The sequence below is a fragment of the Myotis lucifugus genome, unplaced genomic scaffold (genome assembly GCF_000147115.1).
Source record: "Myotis lucifugus unplaced genomic scaffold, Myoluc2.0 scaffold_42, whole genome shotgun sequence".
Lineage (NCBI taxonomy): Eukaryota > Metazoa > Chordata > Mammalia > Chiroptera > Vespertilionidae > Myotis > Myotis lucifugus.
Genome location: NW_005871090.1, coordinates 3,587,956 through 3,615,151, shown reverse-complemented (window position 1 = coordinate 3,615,151; position 27,196 = coordinate 3,587,956). Strand labels below are relative to the sequence as shown.

The 27,196-nt window shown below is 41.1% G+C and overlaps 1 protein-coding gene across 1 annotated transcript in view; it reads right to left on the bottom strand.

Moving 5' to 3' along the window:
- SPTLC3 (serine palmitoyltransferase long chain base subunit 3) overlaps positions 1 to 27,196 on the bottom strand; it is a 124,014-nt gene that overhangs the window by 42,771 nt on the left and 54,047 nt on the right. Inside the window, exons 5-7 of the mRNA XM_006087962.3 lie at positions 20,563 to 20,687; positions 18,520 to 18,613; positions 8,430 to 8,535 (exon numbers count right to left, since the gene is read on the bottom strand). Of these exons, the coding sequence (XP_006088024.1) occupies positions 8,430 to 8,535; positions 18,520 to 18,613; positions 20,563 to 20,687 (325 nt within the window). The remainder of the gene's footprint in view (positions 1 to 8,429; positions 8,536 to 18,519; positions 18,614 to 20,562; positions 20,688 to 27,196) is intronic.

The following is a 27,196-nucleotide window of genomic DNA, read 5'->3' as shown; positions in this document are numbered from 1 at the left end:
TTATAAACTGGCATAGTAAGCTAGGCCAGCGTGGCTCAGTGGTTGAGCATCGTTCAACCTATGAACCAGGAGGTCACGGCTCAATTCCAAATCAGGGCACATGCCCAGGTTGTGGGCTTGATCTCCAGTGTGGGGCATGCAGGAAGCAGCCTATCAATGATTCTCTCTCATCATTGATGTTTCTATCTCTCCCTCTCCCTCTCCCTTCCTCTCTGAAATAAAAAATATATATATTTAAAAAAATAAACAAATTAGCACAGTAAGAGAGTAGCAATAATAACGAATAATAAAATGGAACAATTATAACAATATACTGTAATAAAAGTTATGTGAATGTGGGCTCTCTCTCTGATGGCTGGTCTGATGACTGAGACGATTACTAAGTGGCTGATAGTCGGAAAGTGTATACAAGTGTGGATACTCAGGACAAAGGGCTAATTCACATCCTGGGTGGAAAGGAGACATTTCATCATGCTACTCAGAATGGTGTGCAATTTGAAACATATGAATTGTTTATTTCTGGAATTTTCCATTTAATATTTTTGGACTGTGGTTTACCGCATGTAATTGAAATGGCGGAACACAGAACTGTGGATGCCGGAGACTGTACTCACTGGAAGTCAGGGGGTCATTTGAGGCATCTGGTGGTGTCCCCTCTTTCTTTTCCTTTAGGGCCACGGCTCTCAATCTGCAGTGAGCACGAGAATCCCCTGAATGGTTGATCAAAACACAGATCTCTGGGCCCATCCCCAGAGTTTCTAATGTAATAGGTCTGGGATGGGATGAGAATATGCATTTCTACCAAGCTCCCAGGAGAGGCCCATATTGCTCACTGGGGACAACACTTGAAGAACCACTGCTGTAGATAAACTGTTTTGTTTTAAGCCCTACGTGCTTAACGTTTCATGGTATTGTACATTGCAAAAACACTCCGAGTTCTCCAGCGATGGGGAAAATATGAAGTGAATACATAAGTAAAATTATAACTTATATTTACATGGCACCTCTGGAACTCAGGGGATGGAAAAGAACTTTTGACTTGAATCAGCGCTCAGAACACTGGTAAGCTGTGTCCCCACCGCACACAGTTTGGACTGCACTGACAGGAGTTCTATGAAAACACACAGACTCGCACCCTCACCACACAAAGGAGTTTGTCAAACAATTCAAGCAACCCGTCAATTCTGTTCAAGAGCTAATCAACTGACGCAAACAGAGAGTTGAACTTTTCCTTTCTTCCTGATTAGTTTATTTATTAAAGTTAATACATTTTAAAAAATAAACTTAAGTGTTAGGTCAATTCAATCAAAACAGTCCAGCTGGTTGTACGATTACCCAGACCAATGGTGTTGGTTTGGAGGGAGTGTGTGTGTGTTTAAAGGACTTCATTTTTTTTAGAGCAGTTTTGGGTTCACAGCAAAATTGAGTGGGAGATACAGAGATTTCCCATATACTCCACGGTGTATACTCACACATAGGCATAACTACCCCCGTTACTAACATCCCCCACCAGAGTGGTACATTTGTCTTAATTGATGGGCCTACATTGACACATTATCAACCAAAGTCCATAGTTTACATTAGGGTTAACTCTTGGTATTGTACATTCTATGGGTTTGAACAAATGTACATATAATGACATGTCATCATTATATCATATAGATTATTTTCACTGCCCTAAAAGTCCACTGTGCTCTGCTTATTCACCCCTACCCCCAGCCCAACCTGTGGTAACCACTAATCATTTTATTGTCTCCATATTTTGTCTTTTCTTGAATGTCATATAGTTGGAATCATACACTATGTAGCCTTTCTGGATTAGCTTCTTTCACTTAGTAATGTGCATTTCATGTTTTTCCCCCACAGATTTTCATGGCTTGATAGCTCATTTCTTTTTAAGACTGAATAATATTCGACTGTGTGGATGTACCAGAGTTTGTTTATCCCTTCACAGACTGAATGGCACTTCAGTTGCTTCCAAGTTTTGACAATTATGAATAAAGATGCTATTTAGATTTATATGCAGGGTTTTCTGTAGACACACATTTTCAACTCTTTTGGGTAAATGCAAAGGAGCATGACTGTTGGATCGTAGATCACAATATGTTTAGTTTTGGAGGAAATTACCAGACTGTCTCCCAAAGTAGCTGCACATTTTGCAGCCCCACCAGCAACACATGAGAGTTCCTGTTGCGACACATCCTTGCCTGCATTTCATGTTGTCAGTGCTCCAGATTTTGGCTATCCTAATAGGTGTGTAGTGGTATCTCATTGTTGCTTTAGTTTGCAATTCTATGATGACATATGTGGAGCATCTTTTCATATGTGTGTTTGCATCTCTATATCTTCTTTTGTGAGATGTCTGTTGGCTCATTTTTTAATCAAGTTGCTTGTCTCTTTAATGTTGAACTTTGAGTTTGTTTATATTTTAGATAACAGTCCTTCATCAGCTATACCTTTTGCAGATATCTCTCCAGTCTGTGGCTTGTCTTCTAATTATCTTGACACTGTCTTTTGCAAAGCTGAAGTTCTTAATTTTAACGAAGTTCAGCTTATTTCATTTGTGCTTTGTTCTGAATGGCTGTTTTCAGATTTTAATGAAATGAAGACCAAACAGAGCCATCTTCTTTTAAATAAGTTTGTGAGGTAATTCCAATATTTTCTTAGATCAATTGCTTGCTAAAGTTGCTTCCACTGAGGAGGAGGCGGTACAGCCATCTAATTGCCTAAGCTTAGGTTGTAGCAATACCACTTGCGAATTGAGGATGTGGACAACTTATATGATGTTATGTGCCTCAGTTTTCTCATATGTAAAATAAGCATGATGATGGGACCCTCCTTATAACATCTTTATAAGAATGATGAGAAATAATGTTGGTAAAGTGTGTGACATATGAATGCATGCTCACTGGGTTGTTCCTGTTCTTAGGAGGAGCCTAGGAGAACATGGCTGTGATGAGGCCTCCCTTGAGAAAGTGGGAGCCCTTGACAATGCTCTGTGTTGCATCTTTTAGGAAAGAGGCATATGGGTGTCATATATAATAAATGGCTCTATGCCTTCAAAATGCTAGAATTTTCTTCTCATCTTTAAACTGTTTTAAGTTGGTAACACAAATATACTAAAAAACTTGACATGTCACAAATAACCATTCTTTGTTCTGGAACTGAATTTGGCAGGAGCCAGAGTTAATGTTGAACAGTTTGCAGACACTGGGGGCAGCTAATTAGCCATCCTTCGCTGGGGCTGGTCTAGCTGATGTTAGGAGTCTGCCCACCTGGTTTATATTTCTCCCTGTAAGATTAATGACTCTACGATACTGCTGATTTCTGGAGTTAATGCAGGGCACACTTGAATCTAAGGAGAACTCAGCCTTTATAAAGAGTTATATTCACTTGCACTAAGTTTTCATTTTTCTCATTGTGACCCCATTTGAATTGAACCGTTTCCTATAGAGGGATATTGAGTTTGGTGCATGCATAAAAGGTATCTATGCTATTCCTGTGAATTGCTGTCAAAACGAAGTAGAAAACACGAAGAGTGTTTATTCTTTCTTCCTGAATGGAAAGTTGTGTTTTCTTTTGACTTCAATAGAAGAAAATCAACTAAAATATACTGCAGGTAAGATAATTCCACCAGTTAATTTGAAGCTCTGTGCAGGAATTTGAATTATTCTTAAACCAGCAAACCAGTGAATAATTTCTTTATATCTTTTCTATTACATAGTGTATTAGCTAAGTGACAAGACTCCTTTTGGAAATCTCCCTCTCACCACCTTCTCCTCCCCATATAAACCATATTATCCACTGGCAGGATGGGAATTAAACTGGTAGTTTGCCAACTTACATGGTGGAAAAATCTCCTTGGTGGGCCCAAAGTATAACCCACGAGAAGGAAGGAAGGTGGAAAGAGAGAGCAAAAAGAGCTAAGACTAATTAAAAATAGAGTAACTGGTGTTTTCTTATTCTTTGTCTTTATTTATTTCAATGATAGAGGCATAGGTTAGAGATTACCACAGAAGTTCTCAATCCTTAAACCTACATTATTTTGAGGAGGAGAATGGCTTATATGCTTAGAGGAAATGGCATTCTGAAACTTCAGCATTTCTTTATATATGTGTTTTTTGAAGGGTTGGATATTATTTCTTGGTTAATTTTATTTTGAAGGTTTGTGTTACAGCTATGCTAGTTTATATCTCAGATTATTTAAAGACCCTTCTCTCCTTCTTTTTTATATTTTTTTAGTAATTTTGAGATTTCTCTACTGCAGTGATTAAAAACTAGACTTCTCAGAGACACAAAATTTGAAGAGTGTGATTTTAGAACAATATTTAAAGGAAAATACAACCAGAATGCTGAAATATTACTATTGTACTTTTAAACCAAAAATCATGGAATCATGGAACTTTAGACTTCAAGTTTCAGTTTTCCTATTTTACAGATAAAGAACCTAAGCCCTTGATAGGTAAATGCTGAAAGTCAAATGGATGACCTTGTAGTTTCCATGTTTACTTCATTCGATGTGGACGCATTAGCTGACTCTCCTGTTTACACTGGGCCTCTGTCCCAGCAGGGCCACCTGGTTTGAATCCCAGCTCTGTTTCATCTCAGTTATCCGCCCTGGGGCAAGTTGTCCTGGCCTCGGAGCCTCGATGTCTTCATCCTCACAATAACCTCAAGAGACCTGGGGAGGCTTACTCAAGATGGCCTGTGGGAAATATGATCAATGTGGGCTCCTTCCTCTGACACCCCTCCTCGAGATGGGTGAAGAGCAAACAGCTTTGCTATACAGATGGTTATTTTCCAAGTTGCAACTTCCTCAACTGAAAATAAATTTAACGATGAAAGAAGCTACCCTTGGTTGCAGGCTTACTGTGGGCTGGGCTTTGGCAAGCACTAGCGTATATGACCTCATTTAACACTTAAAAAAGAACATTATGGCCCTGGCTGGTTTTGCTCAGTGAATAGAGCGTTGGCCTGTGGACTGAATGGTCCCAGTTTTGATTCCGGTCAGGGGCACATGCCTGGGTTGTGTGTTCGATCCCCAGTGGGGAGTGTTTAGGAGGCAGACAATCAATGGTTCTCTCTCATCATTGATGTTTCTATCTCTCTCCCTCTCCCTTCCTCTCTGAAAGCAATAAAAATATAAAAAAGAAGAAGAAGAAGAAAAAAAGAACTTTATGAAGGGAACTCAGCTGTAGGCAGCAGCAATAAGATTTGAATCCAGATCCCAGGCCTCCCTGCAAATCCTGACTCTTCTATATTCTAAATGTAAAGAATAACATGTAGATGATTGATGGGTAGTGACATGACTATTATTATTGATGTTATTATGATCACAACTGCTTTCGTTGAGCTTACTGACTTCTTGGCCTTGGTATCTAGCCGTTTCTACCTGTTACCTGCCTGAAGCTTTCTGATTTGGCTGACTGCTCTCTTTTGGAATTACGAAAACATTGATTTCGGTGAGCTCCCTGTGGTGGGAGGACTTTGCCCATGATGGGAAGCCACAAGCAAGAGATAAAATCTGGGAGTGAAAGTTCAAAGGAGGCTTCCTGTAGATATCAACCAGGTATGTGTTCATAGTACATCTCTAAAAAGTGGCAGTGCATTTGTAAACTATTGATTGCACATTTCTAACCTTAGCCCTTTGGAAAATCTGTGGGAAATCATTTCATTTTCTGGTGACTGCATCTAATGAGAACATCCATATGTTCCAGAACTCTACTACTGGCTAGCCTTCTTTTACAGTTGAGGAATCTGAGGCCCCAGGAGGCACTGAGCACTAAGAGGTGCTCTACTTCTTATCTATGAATGAAGCCTTTTAGTTCACAGTCTTATTTAAAGATGATATTTCTGTGCTGGTGACATTAAAGGAACCTCTCTGTGATGGCAAGTCCATGGGAGGTGGACTCTGCATTGTGGACACATGCCAGGTTCATGGAGCCCTTGCGGTAGATTCCCACCAACGATGGCTGCCTACACATCTTCCCATCCCTGGACACATGAGCCAGCCTTGCCAGCAAGAAGCCATTCTATTTTCCCTCCTTTTGAATCTGGGCTGGCCTTGCAATGTGCTTGGACCAATTGAGTGTGGCAGAAGTGATACTGTGCCAACTCCAAGCTTTGCCCTCAAAAGACGGGCAGCTTCTGCTTTCCTTCTCCTGGAATCCAGCCACCATGCTGTGAGGAAGTTCCAGCTGAGTGAGACGAGCCTACAGATAGAAAAAGCACCCCAGGGAAGGGCAGAGAACCAGGCACCTCAGTCAACAGCCAATACCAAGAGCCCAAATGTGGGAGTGAGGTCATTTGGATATCCCAGCCCCAGCTGACCACCCAGCACAATGAATGACCCCTAACCAACACCAGGCAGAGCAGAAGGGAGCATGGGAAACAACAGCTCATTGCTGTGCAAGCCATTACATTTTGGTGCGGTCTGTTATGCAGCAATGGATCACAGAACGGTCATCATTACTAGAGAAGCTGAAGTTGTGGCTTAGTGCTGGGCTGGCTTAGAGCCAGGAATCCATGCCCGGCTCTCCTGTCCTCCTGAGGTCACAGTAGGACCCAGAGCCAGTGCAGCCATGAAGAGGTCCTGCTGCTGGAGTGATTTCTCTTGTCACTGATGGGAGTATCTGAGAGTAAAAACGCTGGTGGCCCACTTAATTTCAGCCACGATCAAAGTGCTTAAAATGCAACTTCCCTTTAGTGGAGTCACGGTCTATTTATTTTCAGTTGGATTTTGTTTGCTCTGGTTAATGGAGATGCCCAGTCTGCTCTTCCTCAGCTGATAGGTCCTCCCGCTATTCCAGGCCCTGTGACAGGTGTTTAGATAAGGGCTCCCCTGCAGGCTGGCAGCTGGCACAAAAGGAAGAAAGGTCTATGCTTGCGGTCATGACAACCCAAGGCAATGTGAGGTTATTTCCTAAAAGTGCAAGTTCAGAGCCAGAGTAGTTCAATTATTCTACAGCAGGGTGTCCCAACCTCAGCCCTGTTGACATTTAAGCTGGATAACCCTTTGTTGTAGGAGACTGTTCTGTGCATTGTAAGCTGTTCGGCAGCATCCCCGGCCTTTTGCCCACTAGATGCCAGTGTGATCTGCATTTGTGACAGCTGAAAATTGGCAAATGTGCCTAGGGTGGGGGTGAGTTGTGGGTAAGAAATCATCCTGGTTGAGAATGCTGGTGTAGGGTGATCCTAGAGGTTTCATAAACAGGACACGCCTGAGGAGTCCCGGTAGGTGATGCAGAGAGTGGCCTACTAGAAACTTGAAATTCCAACTTTGCAACCCCACAGTAGCACTGGGAACACCCAGAACACCAGCCATCAGGGCAGTAAATACTAGAGGGGGAAAATGATACTAGGATGATGATAATTTTAAATTTGGGAGAAAGCACTTCTTTTTCCCCCCAAAATGGATGGAGACACATTTCGTCTGCTGCTTGTCATTTATTTATGTAAGAGGAACAGCATGCACTCCGGGACCAATTAGATTAGCTGGGTGAGAAAAACCCCGCTGCTTCTGTTCCCAAGTCTCCTCTGCGGCCACATTCCTCCCTGTTGGGAAGTGAAGCCCTCATTCTCTTCCTTTTCATATTTTTCACTTTCCTATAATTATCTCATAGGAAACATCTTCCTCCATTCCTCTAATATAAGATTTTTGAGGACTGATTTAGGAGTGAGCAACTCTGAGACAATGTTTCCTTGATTCTTGGACTAGGGTATCTAACAGAAGGAGAGCTTGGAGGAAATTTCCATTTCAGTACCAATAATCAATCCAGTCAGGGAATGAGGCAAACTCAGTCACAAGCTGCAGTATAGAAGTGCAGCTCCGAAAGGCTTTAATGGGGTGTTTTGTCTGCTTGGCTCAAAAGGGGGCAGAAAACTCAGGCAAGAGCCAAGACCATTCTTGCTCCCCACCCCTGAACTCTCTATGGAGAACTGCAGTTCAGGTTGAGGGAAATGAGCAGGCCTTTTGTATTCTGATACCAACTACTGGCCAAGATCAGCAAACAACTGGAGGTTGGCTGCACTGTCTAGGTTAAGGCCACCCAGGTGCCCATGGGCAACATCTACTAGAGTTGTAAAGGCAAAGAGCATTCTGATGTTGAATCACCCAGCCCCCAAAGGCCATTGAAACTGTGGGCAGCCACAGGTAGAAGAATCAATGCAAGTCAGCAATGCCCTGTGAGGGTATTTCTGAAGAAGCCTTCGCAAGCTTGCCAGCGGCCAAGGTGCTCTGCCATACGTATAGCCATTAAAGAGACAGGTGACCCAAGGCTTGGCAGCTCACATTCACAGCTTAGCTCGGACCCCTCCATCATATCTATATCTCACCCATTTTCCCTCTTGCTAGCGGAGGTCAACCTTTCCCCGTTTGTCAGCTTGCTGCGGGCTTCTTAGTGTTGAAATGTCTCCGGTTATTTACATACCTGTAGACTCCCTCCACCATGATGAGAATCTTTTTCCAAGCTCTGCGGGTTCGAGGCTGGCCATAGATTACAGCATCTCTCAGGAGCTTCTCTAGGCTTTGCATGTCTTTAAATAATACAAAAAAAATTGAGTCACGAGAGAAATTATTTTCCTCCCTCATTATAATTTTTGGGGAGGTGGCAGATTTTTTAGGCTCAGGCTGAGACCTGAATTTTCAGAGAACAAAGTTGGAATCAGAGAACACCTGGGGGCAGGGGGTAGAGTAGAGGGGTCCTCTTTTTAGTACAATTGGAGTCTGACAAGGTGACTAGTTGGGTTTGCATAGCAGGCAGAATAAACTTCTGCTGGAGGCACATGGCATCAAAGGCTCTTAAAAGACTCTCCTTTCCTGCCCTAAAAGAGAAGGAAATTCTACATTAAATGCATCTCTTACGTGTAAGCTTTCTTGCCAGGTTGAAAGGAGCTTTGAGAGGTATAATGAACTAACCCTAGTGTTGAAGACACAAGCATGTTAGAGTTTGGCTGGGTTTGCCTGGGGTGGCGGCGGTGCTGGCAGCTGGCTCACTTCCTATGCTTCGGGAGCCTCCAACTTCAGAGTTGTCAACACTTGAAGGCAGTGGGACAACTAGCCTTTCTTTGCAAAATATTTGGAGATTTCTGGACACATTAATAATAGCTTACAATTATTGAGCCTTACCTGCATTTCTTCGAAGCACGTTCTTGGTAATAACATTTACTCCTCTCAATGAGCCTAAGGAGGAGGTATCTGCATTTTGTGGTAAAGAAAACTGAGGCATGGAGAGGTCTGCTAAATTGTCTGAGGTCTATGATCATAAAGAGCAGAGCCAGGATTTGAACCCAAGGAAGTCTGTACCTGACCCATGTTTGTAACCACTACGTTTTCTGTGAGAGCCACTATCCCTTCCTCTCACTCTCCACAGTGACGTAGAAGGAGGAAGGAGGAATGTCTGCTAGATTTTTCTTGTTAACTTTGGATGTCAAATATAATTAGCAGTGACTTTTCATTTGTCTGCCATCAGATGGAGATGACTGGGCTTTGGTTAACAGACCCTTGGGAAAGATTTGCCTACCAACCCAGCTGTGTGTGTGTGTGTGTGTGTGTGTGTGTGTGTGTGTGTATCTGTGTGTGTTTAACCTGCAAAGCCTAGAGAGAAAAAAAGGCGAGGTTTATGTGCATGTATTTTTACACTCATTATATTTCTTTGCCCTCACTAAGTTTTACCTTTTTGAGGATCTGAGACTGAAGTACTTTAGACCTAGAATCCAATTTTAATTGGAAAAGATAGGGATGCTACGGAACTGCTGATCTGAGTGTTATATAATGGTCACTAGGCATTAGAGATTCCATTGAAAATGCTCACAGAGAGAAACCTGGCAAAGATAAATTTAAAACAGCACAGTCAACATTGGTTTTAGCCACTGCACACAAGCTCTCAAGAAGCAGGTATCACAGGCTTATCACTGGGCCAGGCTCTGGTTAGCTGAGATTCTTGATCTCAACAGAGAGCCCTCAACTTTGTCTCTTAGTCCCCAGTCTGTGGTTGGATCTCTGCTTTCGGGTTCCCCCCACAGCTGGGTGAATGCATCAGCTGGTGCATTTACTTTTCCACACGGCAACCGAGCCACCCCCAATGAGGCCACAAAGTATTTCTCTGAAATAAAATTGTGTGTGTGTGTGGTGGGGGCGGGGGTTTGAGTTCTGTAAGGTATTTTTTAATTGACCGAGTACATTTGAGCTAACCACATTCAGAATGGCATACGACTTACAACTTATGAATTGTTCATTTTTGGAGTTTTCCATTTAATATTTCAGATCATGGTGGACTGAGGGTAACTGAAGCTGTGGAAGTGAAACCATGGCTAGGGAAGTCTACTGGAGTTACCTAATGCAGCCTCAAAGGCCCTTCCTGACCTAGCCCCTGCCTAGCTCCCTGACATGGTTTCTCAGCGTTCCCCAACACACAGCCTCTAACTCCTCTTTATGCTCTTCCCTCTTGTCTGTCTGGAGAACTCCCACTCACACCACTCAGCCTCAACTCAATTTCTTCTGGCCCATAATACAGATTTTCTTCCTTCTTGGTGTCCCTGACGACTCATTTATTCTTTTTCAACAGCACTCATCATGTTTCCCATTATTTGATTTCATGTCTCTCTTCCACGGAAGGCAGGAAGTTATTTTATTCATTCTTATAGTGCTGGTCCTGGTGCACAGTATTAATGCTAAATCCATGAATGATAATGGAATACTCTGTCTCTTCATGGAATAGAACACAGACCAGAAAACAGGAAAGTGAATGACATTTTAGAACTAACTATGACTTATTAGAAAAGCCTCATGTCTGCAATAATATTTATTTAATTAACTGTGTTTTTGCCTTTGCTTTGAAGAGTCCATCTTCACAGATGTAGTGGTTTTTTGGCACTATGTCATTCACCACTAGATGGCAGCCAAAGAAACCAAAAGCAGCTTTCTCATTTTGAGAATTTCAGGGATAATAAACCTTCACCTGTACTGACATCGTTTTCACTTTTGCTTTGCTGTTATGATGGATGTTGAAGGAACCCAGGTGATTGGGGGAACCAGTCCCCTTTTCTTTAATCTACCATAAGCCTGTTAGTCTCTGGATGGAATAAAGAGGTGATGAATACAAATACTCCTGCTTAGTGTTTTTTCTTCTGGGACTTGAAATTTATAAGGTTTGTACAGAAATGCACGATGAGTGTGGTTCCAATGCCAAAGTAATAAAAACATACCCAAGAGAACAAATTTAGCAGTCATTTTAAAATGAATATTCAGACCACGTGGTGTGGCTCGATGGTTGAGCATCCACCCATGAACCAGCAGGTCAAGGTTCGATTCCTGATCAGGGCACATGCCTGAGTTGTGGCTCGATCCCCAGTAGGGGGCATGCAGGAGGCAGCCAATCAATGATTCTCTCTCATCATTGATGTTTCTCTCTCTCCCTCTCCCTTCTCCTCTGAAATCAATAAAAACATATTTAAAAAAAATAAAATGGATAATCTAAGATTTTCAAAATCTGGACATAAATAGATTTTTGTATCTTTTATGCAATCAAAAAGACATAACTTAGTTCAGGATTAAGTTGAAAATGGATTCCACTAAAGAGAAGAGAACTTTCTCTCCTATTTTTTAAGAACAAGTGGGACCTGAAAGCAAGCCTCTGTGTGGCTGGGATGTGACTTATGCGTTTTGCAGATGGAAGGCAGATGAGTCCCGGCCCTTGGCAGGGGCCTCCTGTGCTCGGTGTGAATGGAGAGTGCCATGGGGAGAAGCTGTTGGTGGAACTTCACAGAACCCCTGGTGTCCACACCCTGGAATCCTTGGGCAGAGGGAAAAGCAATCAGCCATTTTCCCCCTGCAGGGGACAAACATACTGGCCTCTTTGAATCACAGAAACAAGACAGGGAAAGGGATGACTTCACGTAGCATGGGCTGCTGGACCCAAGTTAGCATCTGGGTGGCTTCTCTAATTCTTAAGGTCTTGCTCTATCATGCTCCAGCCTATGACTCAGAGACTCAGAGGGTTCTGGAGATTGAGGCTTATGTTCTGCAGGCCTTATGAGGTTCTACTGTTTTAGCAAACCACATGCTAACATCTGTAAGGGACTTTTAAACACTGATGTTTATTGGAGCACTTATGCTTGCATTATATTATTCCTCATGGGAGCTCTGAGAAGCAGGGAAGAATGTTTAGGTACCTGTTTTTCCAGGTGAGCAAACTAATGCCAGGAGATTTATAAAACCAACAACTACAACTCCCCAAAACAAAAACAAATCCCAAACTCAAAGAAACCACCACTTTCTTGTCGGGGTATAAAGAAAACTCTGAGATATGGAAATTAAAAGAACAAATCTGATGTCATCAAGGTGCACATGCACGGTGCTATTGTGCAACATGGTTATAAAGTTATAATCACACACTGTGGGTTTGTAATCACCACAAACTTGAGTATCAACAATGCCTTAGACATTACTGGCCACTAAGTCTGGCTCACAAAGACTGTTTCCCTTGGTTTGTGAAGGGCTGAGAGGAGCAAGCCGGCCGGGTGGATGATGAACATATAGCTATCAAAAATGAGAGCATGAGACCACATTCTGGTATCCGGTGCATAGTCAGGCATGGCTACTGGACTACTAAATTACTAAATACCCTGAGTACTCCAACTCTGTGCCAAAACCTAGAACCAGGCTTGGGTGGCAATTACACTGAGAGCTTGTTCTTGGACCTGTCCCAAATTCCAAGCCTCTGGGATCCGGGAAAGCTGCAGATAAGATCCTGTGAAAAGAGGGCGCAAGGAAACAAGGAAGACAGCCACAGTCTACTAAGCAGAAAGGCTGGGTGTAGCTGGAAGAGTGTCTTCCAGAAGATAAGAACTGGATATTTGGCTTTGTTCTTTCTTTGCTGTACAGGGACGGCACTGTTTCTTCTGCCAAGGCTTCCTCCTTCCTCTTCTCTTATGCAACTGAGCTTTTGTTGAAACATAAGCACTTCCTTCACTGCCCATCCCTCAATGCCCCTTTTTCCTCCCTGGATCCAGGACTCCAGGTCCTGGTTGGGATGAATGTCAGTCTCCACTTTTCATACGCTGCCCCGTGTGGTTGGTGGCCCATCTTTCATCATTTAAAGCTCCACAAACCCTACCCCTAGCTGCACTTAGGTAAACCCTCTGGTTCTCTATTCCATGGGCCGAGCGCCAAAAATACAGTCATGTCTGCAAATGATAAGCACTCAACAGCGATTGCTTCAGTAAAATTATGGTTAGATGGTGACGAAATGCTACCTGTTGTTTTTAAAAATTCCTTGGTCCCCATCTTTTCTCCCATTCCTTTTGTTTCTTCAGAGATATCCAGTTTCATCCTTCAATATTGAACCCCAATGTGAAATATTAAGCAATAGGTACTTAAAGAACTGTGAACAATGATAAAGAAATTATTTTTACTTTTAAGACTCCCCTTATTTAGCCTTTGGTGGAAAACATTCTAATAATGGCCAGCTTTGGCAAGCAAAGCAAATGTTTTCCTCCAAGTCACATTTATAGAGTCTCTTTTTTCACAAGATCAATGAGGACATTTCTGATGCATTGAACATTTGGTGCTTTAAATTTGCAATGCAGTTTGGGCAAATACTGTGTAGTTCTGGTTTCCCTGATGGTGGCTCTATAAATATGTGGGCAGGTGTTGCATGGCCTTTGGTAGGGCAAATGATTTTCTTGGAAGAGTGCAAAAGACAGCTGGGAGCAAGGACCTGGACTGGGTTGGAGAGTGAGGCAGGTACTAGGGCAGGGTCTGTGTACCTTGGGGAGCAGGGTTCATATCTGCAACTCTGACTTGGGGAAAGGGGATGAAGAATAGGCAGAACAGAAAGCATGTGCACAGTGTGTCCCATGCACTCAGGCCCAATGCCGCATATAAGTAAGGCTTTGATTCTCAGGAAGGGGCCTGTAGAATTAGACAAAGTACGGAGATGTGATCTCTAAGTGAATGGGGTCAATACAGGAAGGTGAGATGTAACTCAGGAAATAACATGAAAGCTCAGAGGTTAGTGCTGGGATCCTGAGTCTCAGGTCAAGGTGCCAGCAAGGACAACTGGAATGAATGCTTGGCTGTATCCTTTGGACCCAACTGCCCTGACTCAAGGTCATGGCTTATCAAGTAGTCAAAGTGATTTCTATAGGTCTGACTTGCTATTTAAATAGCCCTCATGAGCCTTCCTTGTGTAGTTGAGGTAAGACTCAGAGTTTTCCCAGTGACACTGCACTCTTTGTTCTTCCTCCTCTTGGCCATCAGATGCCTCTAGGTAGAGTCTTGCTTCTTCTTCTCCACTTTCCCCCTGCAAACCATTCCAAATTCTTGGCCTGCCCAGCCCATTGACCTCATGGCAACTCCCCTAACTGTAAATACTGCTTCTCCTCTCCAAGGCTAGCTAAAAAAGCCCTTTGTGGCTCACTTGAGGACAGAGATGGCCTACAGCCTCACAGTTTCCTGTGTGGTCCTGCACCAACAGCATTGGCGTCACCTGGAAACTTGTCAGAAATTCAGAAACTCAGGCCCCACCCAAGATCTACAGAGTCTGCATTTTAACAAGACCCTGAGTGACTCCTCTGTACAGGAAAGTCTGAGAAACCTTGCTCTGGAATCCAGATTATATGTAATTACCAGTAAAGTGAGCTGATTCAGGGGAAAAATCACTCGGTCTTGGTATATCCAAATCTCTAACAGAAGATGTAAATCTTTCTAGAGAGTTAAACCTTACACAACGGTTTGAGGTCCTGGCATGCTCAGGGTGTTAATACACTCAGCCCAGGGGTGTGTTTACCAAAGGCAAACAAGTGCCCCATTTTCTCAAATACACTAAAATCCTAGTGGAGATCAAACTTGGTGCCTGGTTGGAGCTGATGCCATAGCTTAGGATGTGCAATGGCTGGAGAGCCTGTTTTGTGCCACCCAATGAGTCACAAACACAAACTAAGGATTGGCTATTTCACTGAGGCTGCCCACAGTAGAAAACTCAGGGAGATATTCTTAGCACTGAGCCAGAGGAATTCAGAAGCCAATGTCAGCAATCTGGGTTGAAATTCAGGCTACTAACAGGATAAATCATAGACTGATTTTTATACAGACTCACAGCTCTCTGGGTCCCAATATGGCCTGGCAGTAGCTAGAGTAGCTAGTGAGTAAGAGCATTTGCATATGCTGTACGTGCCCTGCCTATATCCCTCAGCCCAGCTCCTTATTGCAAAGATAGGCCAAGAATTTTTTTTCCAGGCTGTGGGAACAAACTCAGGCTGAGTAGGGGCAGCTCTCAACCAACCACAAGTGTGAATTGGTGGATAAATGCCCCAGCTCCCTTCCCGCCTGAGATGGAATAACACTGAAGTATGTCTACACAGCCTCCCATAGTTTCCTAGTAGGACTGAGCTCCACTTGTCTATTGGGGTAACTTGCTTGACAACATGCCCGGGATTGGCTGCCTTTCCTTCTCTATCTCCATTCTCTGCTCACCTGCTGGTGCTTCCTGGGATCACTTTCTGAATAAGTGACTGGCACCCAAACCCTTGTCTCAGGGTCAGCTCCTGGGAGAAATGAACCAACACGAGAGCAATTTCTGAGTAGCTGGGATGAATGGACTCATCTGTGGCTCAACTGCATCATTTTATTTGAATATTTAAAATAAAGTTGTTTTGCAGGGCTCTGATTAAAAATGTTCCCATTATATGGTTTCGGCTAAATCATTTATATTTCATATTTGTGTTTGAACAAAAATATGGAAATAATCTTCACTGACATGTTCACATTGTTGGCATCCACTCCATATATCCAAGAATAAAGGCAACATTTTTGATGGCTCTTTGTGGAACTGGAATGTGGGTGATGATTACCCCATATTTTAGGATTGACCAATAGGAAAAGAAGCATTTCAAGCCACCTCTGCCACCCCTCCCCCACCCCCCAAAAGGAGGGTTTGCTAACAGCGGGTCAAAACCTGACATTTGGCCATGGGAAACTGTGTCTCAAGAAGCAGTAGACAAATCTTATTTTCCTCCCTGACTTATGTGCTGCAGTCTCTCGAGTTTCTTGTCCCCATGTAGACCAAGAATTGCTTGTCTTCCAACTTGTCCTATTTTGGCTTCTTTGCCAGTGACGATGTGAATAAAGTTGGGTTGAAGAACTCAGGCTCTGCTGAGCCATTCATTTTAGAATGAGCTATTCATTCTAGATTCAAAGAAGGAGGAAGTAGAAAGTCATGCTTGGATGTTTAGCTTCTGCCCTAGCAATGGTGACCAGATAAGCTATATACGTTATCTATTGTTATGTAACAAATTATCCCAGAATTTAGAGGCTTAAAACCACAAACACTTATTTGGTAGATTTTGCAGATGAGGAATTTGGGAACCTTAGCTGGGTATTCTGGTCCATAAAATATGTGAGGCTGCAGTGAAGATGTTGGCAGGAGATCAGTCAAGATGTCCTCCTTCCATGGATCTTGGCTGCCTGAATGTCCTCATAAGTGACCCAAGAAAGGAGATGCAGAAGCCTATAATGCCTTTACAACATAATCTTAAGAGTGACATATCATTTCTTCTACTGTATTCTTTTAAGCACACAAACTGATCCTGAGACAATGCAGAAGGGGATTATACTAGTAGAAGATTATTACATTTAACCATATATGGATGGAACTATAGTCAAAAAACTGCCAGCTGTTTATCTTTCCCCAAGTAGATAAAACCTCTGATCACCAATCACCTGTCATGCCAAAGAATCAAAAGGGTATAATTGTGCTAATACCAAAGACATTTTCTGTGGTCTCTCTGTCTCTCTCTTTTGTTAATCCTCATCCGAGGATATTTTCCCATTGATTTTTAGAGAGAGCAGAAGGGAGGGGGAGAGACACAAAGAGAGAGAGAAACATTGATGTGAAAGACACATCATCTGGTTGCCTCCGGCATGTGCTCTAACAGGGCCAGGAATTGAGTTTGCAACTGAGGTAAGTACTCTTGACCTGCAACCCTTCAACACTCTATCCACTGAGCCAAACTGGCTAGGACTCTGTGGTCTCTTGGTAAATTTATTTCTTGAACTCCTAAAAGATGTTTACTCAAAACATGAATTTTCCACACTGTCAAAATAATTTGAGTCTGGATGTGACAATCAATGGTAAATGAAACAGAACTGTGGGAATGTAACTTGGCTTCTCAGAGACTAGCCAAGACTGATTGTTTGATACAAAATAAAGAAATGGAGACATGATATTTTGAATGAACATGGGTTTGGTTGTCATAATTGAGCTAGGATGGAGGGACCTCAGGTCTGGTTCTGAACGCAACCCCAGAGTACTCCTAATCACACAGCTGCTGAAGGTGGTTCAGGAAAGGCATAACTGGACCTCGTCCTACTCAGTGAAAGCAGGAGATTTTTCATTAGAAAAACTGCAGGTTATAAAGGAAATTCACTTTAGAACTCTCCCATTCTTTTGCTTTTCTTCCCATGTGGCAATTGCTCTTTGGTTTGATATTTCTGTGAGGTGAACATAACAACCGGAACAATTCTCCCTCAGTTCTCTATCACTTTTTTTTCTCCTCACTTTAGTCTTTGTTAGTTCCTTGGAGCATGGAGGATAGTGTCAAGGAAGAAGAAAAGGAAACAGTAGGGAGGAGGGGGAAGCAGAAGAGGAAGGTGGTGAAAAGGAAGAGAGAGGAAACAAGTGTGTGTGTGTGTACATGTGCACACAATGAAAGAAAGGAAAATTCTGATCATAATAATGCATTAGAATCAGAAACTGAACCTTGCTCACCAGATAGTTCAACACCCTTCTCTTCCAGATGAGAAAACGGAGTACATGAATGATTAAAGGATTTACATGAGGTGAAGAAACAAGTCAGGGGCACAGCTGGACAATAGAACACAGGTGTCCCCCACTACCTCCTTTTAAGTATTTCCTAATATTTTCCTGGCTGCCCCATCAGTCTGTAAGAATAAATACCTCTGCCTCCTCCTCATCCAACCATACAACTCAGAGCCTGAAAGGACATTTCAATCAAGTTGAATAAACTGTGTGTGTGTGTGTGTGTGTGTGTGTGTGTGTGTGTGGGGCGGGGGGAGGTATCTGAGTCTGCAGTGAGCGAGGATAGTGAAAAGAAGCATATTGCTAAGGAAGATGACTTTTTACCTGATTATAACATACAACTTAAACAAGTCTTCAAATTTCCCAAGGCGGAGTAATAGAAAAAGAAGAGTTATAACACTCCTGATTATTAAATGGTAGTTCTAACAGATCCGTCATGTCTTCAGAGGCCATATTGCAAGGCCACTAATAACAGTGACACTAATGTGTTTGGGTTGCACTTAGCAATCCGAGTGTTTAGTGCACTTCAACCATTTGTTCTGGGTCAGCAGAGGTTAACAAGCCAGTAGTGAATATAAACACAATTGTGTTTCGTTAGGCTAAGCTCCCGGTTTGAAGAGCAAGGACAAAGCCCCATCAATCATTTTTACGTTCTTCTAGAAACAAGTGATGCATGTTGGATAAATATACTGCTACTCACTGTTGTGTTTGAAGATCCTTATGGTTGCACCTGAGAGTCGGGCCCCAAGCACAAGAGATGCGTGGTTTAACTCATCACTTAAAATGAGGCACCCCTGTTTAGAAAAAAAGCACATATGACACAGGTCAATAAATAAAGTTAAGGAAAAACAACACGGGGGAACAGTAAGATACTTCGAGACTTGAAACCTAGAACCTTGCACCCACTTCAGTTTTAAAAACCCAAATGGTTAATCTGGTGTCTATATGAATACAATACTATTCAGCAATTAGCTGATGGAGTTGGGGGTTGTTTTAAGGGATTACATCTTTAGTCACGTACATTTAATTTTCAGCAGAAAAGGTCATTTAAGATCTTGGTTCAGGAACAGCTATTGTATAAAGAATTGATGTTTGGCAGGAAAACTGATGTACTTTTGGGTGGGTTGGGGACTTGCTGGGGTCCTTCAATCCCATGCTGGATTATTTGGGACAGTTTTGGTGTGTTCCTACTGAAAGGCAGGGTCTTTTCTTTCTCATTCTTCACTGTACTGACATTCATGCAATAAGAGCATCACTGCCTGACAGTTAAAAACACTGCATTTGGCAAGTATGACTGGCAATTCAATCTGAGGCATGTGGAAAAGCCCAATCTAATTTACTGCTTATACATTACAACTTACAAAATTATTTTTTCTTTTGAATGAAAACACTTTAAATTTTGAAACTGCTCAACCATACCCAAAATGCAGAGACAAACTATGGTGGCCATTTGTCTTCCATGGCCACCCAGGATCTGTGAGTTCTTCCTTATATTTTGGAAACTTCATACGTAACATGGTTTGAGTTTTTGAGGCAAGAGCCAGCAACATTCCTATACTCTATACTCCAGACATGAGTGTGCATTTATTATTTTTTGGTGAACATTTGAGAGTTACTTGTAAACCTCATGATACCTCATCCTGAAGTTCTTCAGCATGTTTTTATTAAGAACAAGAACGTTCTCCTACAAAATCACTATGTAATCATCACACCCAAGAAATTAAACATTTATATATTATCATGTAATATACAGCTCAAAATAATGTTTCCCCAATTGTCCTAATACTGTCTTATGCCTTTTACAGATATTGTTTTTCCTTCTATTTTTTAAAAATATAATCCAATCAAAGACTATACATTACCTTTAGTTGTCATGAGTCAGATTTTTTAAAAAACATAAATCTGGTTATGGCACTTGATTTTACTTAAAATGAACCAACCCACTCCCCATTTTTCTCAGGAAGAATTTCAAAATTTGCACATGATTTATACTGCAAGACTTTGCAATTTGGCATCTGCCATCATCTCTGGTCCCTTCTTCTTCCACTACCCTATACTCTAGTTCTTCCCAGCCTAGACCTTTACCCATGCTATTTACTCTTCCTTGTCTTAAGGAAATAACTTATCTATCTTAACAGATAAGTAAAAAATTCTCATGTCACCCACTTTAAATGAGCTTTCTCAAGAAGAGTTTGAGGGCAAATTTTTGTCCTTCCCCATGAATATACATGCCTTCTCTGTGTTAGTCATCCTACTTTATTTGGTGTGTTTTTTTCTCCATTAGAATGTAAAATACATAAATTTACAAGGCACAAATCTTGTTCATCTTTGTATGTCCTGTATCTTACCTCACAACAGGATATAGTAGATTCTCAGTCAGGTATTTATTGAGTGAATGAATAAATGAATTAATGGTACAAGCAATATGTTGGCTAATAACTGTTCACTACATTATAGATGATGAGTTGTGAGCCAACAAATTTAATTGATTTTGCTAAGAAATCAATTGATTTTGCATGAAAGATGAAATTTGACTCACAGCTGGGGCTGCAATTCTATAACCAGAATATAATAATGAAGAAATTTGATGGACTAAGCTGGTACATTTATTTAAAAAGCTGGATATCTATTAGGCTTTTCCTCAGAAAAGGAACTTTTGAGCTATACCTCTAACAAAGGGCTTTCTCAGTTATAATTCTTAAGAAAAATACAGCAGAAGACAATTATGTTAACAAATTCTCACCTTTCCAACTAGTGCAGGAATATTCATTGAGTTAGTTGCAAATCCCATCCCAAAGACCATGGCTGCTTCTACATTCAGGAACTGAGCCACAAGGTCTTCCAATTCTTTATGCTTATTCAAGGTTCCTGCACACAAAATAATAGGATGAGTGAGTTTTCTCTTTCACAAAAAGTCCAAGAATTAAAACGCAAATTCCAGTACATAACCATCACCAAAATTTATCTATATGTTTTGGTGATACATAGCAGTATATTTACTATATAGTCCCCATACAGAAACAACCTAAATGTCCATCTACTACAGAATGGATAGATACATTGTGGGAGTATCTATATAGTGGAATTCAACACAGCAATGAGAAAGAATGAATTACTGTCCCACACAACAACTTAAAAAAAACTCACAAATTAGTGATTGAGTGAAATAAATCAGATACTTATATACTAATAAAGGTTGTATGAGTACATTTATATAACATTTACAAACAGATAAAACTAACCTATAGTATTGGAAGTCAGGTTGGTGGTTTCTTTTACTGGGAGCATGAGAAGAGCTTAGAGATTCTTTAAATGTTTTATTTCTAGATCTGGGTGCTAGTTACATGGTTTGTTTGCTTTGTAAAAATTCATTGAGCTGAATACTTGTGATTGGTGTACTTTCTATATAAATACCTTATGATGCAATAAAAATTACAAAAAATTCCACAATTTCTTTCTCTCCATACCCTACATCTCACAAATAACTGATTGCATGTTAACCCCTCAGAGGTTCCCCACACTCACATGTAAACAGATTCCATGACTTTCAGAAATACTAATAAATCTAGTTATAATTTATTGAACCTTTGGAACATGCTAGATTTTGAAGCCCACTATTTAGGTTATCTCATTTCATCTAAATAGCCCAGTAATCTAGGTATTATTACTTTACAGATAAGAAAGCTAAAGTGTAAAGAGGTCACAGAAAAAAAAGCAACAGAGGTAATCTAGTCTAACTCCAAAGTTCACATTTTTACCACTTTAGTATCTTTTATATGCGTACTCTCTTACCCCATTCTATGCATAATCCCCTCATGCCTTACTGAGAGCAAACCCAATGCTCCCATGTTTTCCTTTTTGTCACCACTCTGGCTTCTAGATCTGCACCGTCTCATATGGTAGCCTCTAGCTACAAGTGGTTAGTGCAATAATGTAAAATTTTATTTAACTTAATTTAAATTTTTAGACCTAAGCACTATAAAATATTTACCGCTCAACACAATTTCATATTTTGATAGGGTTACATTCTACTTATTTCACTTTACTTGATGAAAATGTATGGTCTGAATTGAGATGTGCTATAAGGGTAAAATATACACAATTTTTAGGGCTTAGTTCAACAATAAAAATAATGTAAAATGGCTTATTAATCTTTTTATATTGACTACATGTTTAAGTCATAATATGTTGGATATATTGGGTGGGAAATATAAAGTTGAGTTTACCTGGTTTTTAAAACCTTTTTAATGTTTTAATTTTTTTACTATAAAATTTAAATTATAGGTGTCTTGCATTTTTATTGGGCAGTACTGCTCTAGATGATACACTTAACAGAACAGAAAAATGGACAAGTGGAGAGATGCTGTAATTTGCATCCTTGGGATGTAGAAGCCAGATTTAACTCAAATTTAAGTTAGAGCTATATTGTTAGCTTATTCAGAACTATTATAAACATGCTTCTTTTAACCTAATGATTAATATACTTTAGTAAACATAATGTGACATCAGACTTTAATTTAAATTGGTAAATTATCTTGCTTATTGTGCTAAAATGGTGATGCATTAAACTGTAGAAAGCACTGAATGGTTCAAAGTTTTACTTTTCATTTACTACAGAAGCTAACATTTGATGTTCTTTTATGAGAAATCACACTATCATCTAACAGATAACTGGTGGTCTTTCAATCTTTTCAAACCAGCATTCCTCTGTTTTTCAATTGTCAGACACCATAGTAAAACATGTATTTCGGCAAAGTCAATTTTGCTTAAGATTTGAGGGAAAATGTTAAAACTTTAAATTGTAATTTCAAACCTTTTCATTATCTAAGACATATTAAATAAAAAGAGAAACAAAAATTTAAAGATAAAAATGCAGTCACATAATCATCTTTCAGATTTTTACCTAACAGACTGCATCCCAACAGGAATGGCTGCCGGAATAAGGAGTGAAAAGACCATCGGCCTGGACACAGGGAGACTTGAGTTCTGGCTCCAGCATTTTCACAAAACAGCGGAGTGGACTTGCAGTTTCCAGAGAGGCGGAGAGAGGCACTGTTGTAGGTTTTCCTGACATGGGGAGTGCTCTTTCCTCCACATCTATTTTCTTGCAGCTCCCACTCACTCTTTGAGATCCACCCAACATGACCTCCTTTCTGGGATTCCATTCTCAGCTTCCCCAGGTGAACTGGTCATGTTCTCTTCTAAGATTGCATAAGCTTCACCGCATAATGCTTATAGCCTTTAAGTTGAACTGAGGATGTCCACAGGACCATCTTTTTTTATTACAGAAAGAGCCCTTAGGATACATATACCGTGTTTGAAATGTTCCTCTTGGCAGCCACGGTGCCTAGTGCAGTACCGACACATAGTGCTGGTAGAATTGCATGCTGTCTTTTGATGGAGAATGAAGATAGAACTGAGCCTAGAGGAGGTGATGGTGCAGGGAAGAAGGTCAAGAACCATGTGATGCTAGGGCAGTAAGGTGGCTGGGCAGTGAGGACCAGCTTGAAAATGCCCATACCTGAAAAAGGCCTCCAGCAATGAGGTGGCTAACCAAGCTTTGCTAACTCTGTAACTTTTCCCAAGAGACTTTCCTACCTAGAGGGTGAGGGGACAGCAGTGTCCTGGTCCAGTCACCCAGAACTGTGTGAGTAGGAGTTCATAATGAATCTTTGTGACCTCCACCTTCCTAAATATGACATCTCAAGGGTTTATCTATTACAGTTGCCTCACTAAAATTTCTTAGAATAATGTAGGATGTGTTGTAAGCAACCGAACAGCCAACCAAACAGCCAACTAATGAGAAATGGGTGTATCTAAGGACATCTTGAGAAATTGCCAAGATGGAGATGAGAGGAAATGCTGTGTCTATATAAGGCCTCCAGATGCAAGCCAGTGGTGACATGGTTAGTAAAGTAATATTTAAATACATGAATTTCTATAACCAGATGCCTCACACCTGAGTGATGAGTTATGAATGGTTGTGCATCTACAGGCTTACCTTCATGTGTTGAAACAAGAGTCCCCAATCTCAAACCCAATTATCATAGAATTTCTTTGTTTAGTGTTCATAGCTCAAATTTCATAAACAGATTTGAAAGATTCCCAGAATGGTTGGCCATTATTTTATTCAAGAAGTCATGCCTTTTAAAGTTAGCCTGGGTTGGTCTGGGGTGGGGTAGTTTGTTAATAAATAATAAAATTGTGGCTTATTTGCATTAATTGACTGCTGACTTCCTCCTCCTGTTTTTCATATTCAATAAATCAAAGTGTAGGAATACCTTGGGAAAACAAATGAGTCACTAGAAACTTAACTAGTTTGCTTTCCACAAATATTCAGTCCATACACCTTTACTGAATTGAGGTGTCTGAGTCATGACAAATTATAGTAGGTAGTTGAGTATCTGAGTACCTCTAGAAATTACATTCAACATTTCATCTGTATATAAATATAATCATTTTTAATCCCAAGAAAATATAGCTGATAGCATTATTATTAGCTAGGAAAGGAGCTAATTAGGAAAGGAGCAAAGGAGGAAGCCAGACATTATAAGCATAGCTATTTGGGCAGCTTTACCAGGAAGCTGCAATTTTGCACTCTGCAGGTAATCACCTGCCCCTTCCCTGCAGATCACTGGGGGAAGGGATCCAACGAAGGGGAGATGGATACATGCCCAGTAAAGTTGGGGTGACACAGGGACGGTGCCTGTCAGTCAAACCTTGGAGCAGAAACCATTGGCCAGAGTAGACAGGGCCACTGCAAGCCCATGACAATTTGGAAATACATAATCCACTAAACAAAGGAGTTCGCTGTCTTGGCTCTTGCTCTCTGGCTCCTTTGGCTTTGCTCCTGTCCATGTTCTCTCCATAGCCACATAGGCATGTGGCATGTGGCTCCCACAGCAATGGACTGATGAACTGCAACTGGGAACACAAACTAAGCTAGCCTGATGCTGGACTGGACACTGCTCCGATGTGGAACAAAATCTCTGGACACCGGCTTTGATTCTAGCTCTCTTGAAGCTACAGCTACACTTCTTATATGGTGGGACAAAGGGAAATGGGACCAGGGATCTCAGGGGCTTAACTTCACAGAAATAAAGCTTTCGACAATATTTCATCCTCCCATGCGGGTCTCCAAAAATTCATTTTCTCTGGATATTGGAAGAATCCCACTCCCACGAGCAACAGGTAGGGATGAGGACCTTTCCCCACGGATAACACATCTATTGTCCTAAATGAGGGTACAGGTAAATTCACAATAATTTTTATTTCCATTTCTCTCTTTAGTCCCTGAAGGTCAATAACAGTCATAATTGCCCTAACTGATTTGACTCAGTGGATAGAGCATTGGCCTGCGGACTGAAGGGTCACAGGTTCGATTCCAGTCAAGGGCATGTACCTTGGTTGTGGGCACATCTCCAGTTGGGGGTGTGCAGGAGGCAGCTGATCGATGTTTCTCTCTCATCGATGTTTCTAACTCTCTATCCCTCTCCCTTCCTCTCTGTAAAAAATCAATAAAATATATTTTTAAAAAAGTCATAATTGGCAGAGACAATTGCTATGTTGTGCATATATGGACACTTATTCTCATCCTGAAGGTTCATTTATCCAATGGGATACTGAATAAAAGAATAAATACAAACTGGGTGTATCCTCTTGCTAGCTCTCTTAGCATTATTTCATCTGCCAAATACTGGGTTTGCAACTATCAGTCAAATCAATAAAAAATCAGATTCAGGGAAAAAGTACCTATATTGTATTTATGGATGATACACTGCTCCTGGATTTTTATTGACATTTACTGACTAAAACATTTCAGGTAGAACATATAGATTGCTGGTCTTCATATTGACACTGATCAATAGTAAACAGTGTGGGTGTTATTAATAATCTTGTATCACAATCACCGATTCTTCCCGAGTGGTGCTTGGGAGGACTATTTTTCACACTGAGGTTGTGGTCACTTTTTGTCTAGAGTATCCTGTTTGTAGGTTGTTCCTTAGACTTGACCCAGGAGCAGGCTATTATTTATCATGGAAACCTGCCAGCTGGCTCATCTGGCTGCTCTTGTTGTGCTGTAATGATCCCGCCTCTGAGCCACTTTGCTTGAACTGGTGATTCCTGTATTAAAACCAGCATCAGTCCTTCTACCTACAGAATTCTACCTTCCAGCTCATCACCCAAAAACTCTTAGAATACTTTGCTTTCCTCCTTACTCCACTGTGCTCAGTCTAATGGGGGTTATAGAGCTATGATACCTTTTTAGTAGGTTTGTTTTCCTGTAGACATGCAGAACAAGTGTGAAAAAAAGCCACATGTGATGTCTACAGTAGATCTAGAACATACTTTCATACTGCACATAGGCAGCTTCTGCTGGGTTAAGAGTCCTTCTATCCTGTTGAAATAGAAGAGACAGTTTTTATCTGCCCACCTATCCAGGCCTTCATTTTAAACAAACTATTGCCACCTCTTGGCAGGTTAAAGCATTAGTAGATCATTAGAATCTGATACAAAAACCTTAAGTGAGGCATGGATATATAATCATTATGATCCTTCCTATCATAAATAATCATAATACTAGAATAATTTTTAGTAGACCAAAGGAGAGAGATTAGGGTATCTGAGAAACAGAGAAGGTCAGGGGGATTTGATCAAGACTGAGGTCAGTGGATACATGTGCATTTCTTGGTGGTAGTTGCCTGGGGACAGCTGCAAGGTGCAGTAGAGTAGCTTGAATGCTGCACATTGGACTTTCTATCCACACCACCCACTCCTCAGCCCTCACCGTGGGACAAAAGTACCTGGACTGCTGGGTCACATGGATTGTGTTCACTGAAACAGTGGGCCTCTCACCAGGGGAACAAAGACCAGGGAGACATCCTTGATGTCTGGGAGCTGCATAACATTCTAGAACATTTGTTCTCTCTTGATGAATCGGAGCCCTAATAAGGCCTAAAAATAGAACAGCTAGATTCAGGCTTACAGTTAACTTTAACTTGTTTAAAACAGCAACTTAAACACTTCTTTCACACCTGAGTTTGTGAACCACCTGGCCTTTTCATTCATTAGCTATGTGACCTTGGGAAAGTTATTGATATTTTTTGGACTTTGGTTTACTCCTTTATAAAAGGAAGTTCGAATACATAATAGGGGCCTTGTCAACACTCAGTTGTGGTTCCATTCTCTATTTTACTTCCATTAAATGGCAGAGAATTAAGTCCGGACATGGTGCATGATGAAATGGGCAAGTTCTACCTGGTAGCATGGATGGAAATTAATTTATAGGCTCCTGTGTAGTCTTTCAGTCCTCACTTTTTACTTTTAGAGCTTATCTTATTCCTTATTGGCTTATTAAATATACCCACAATACATAG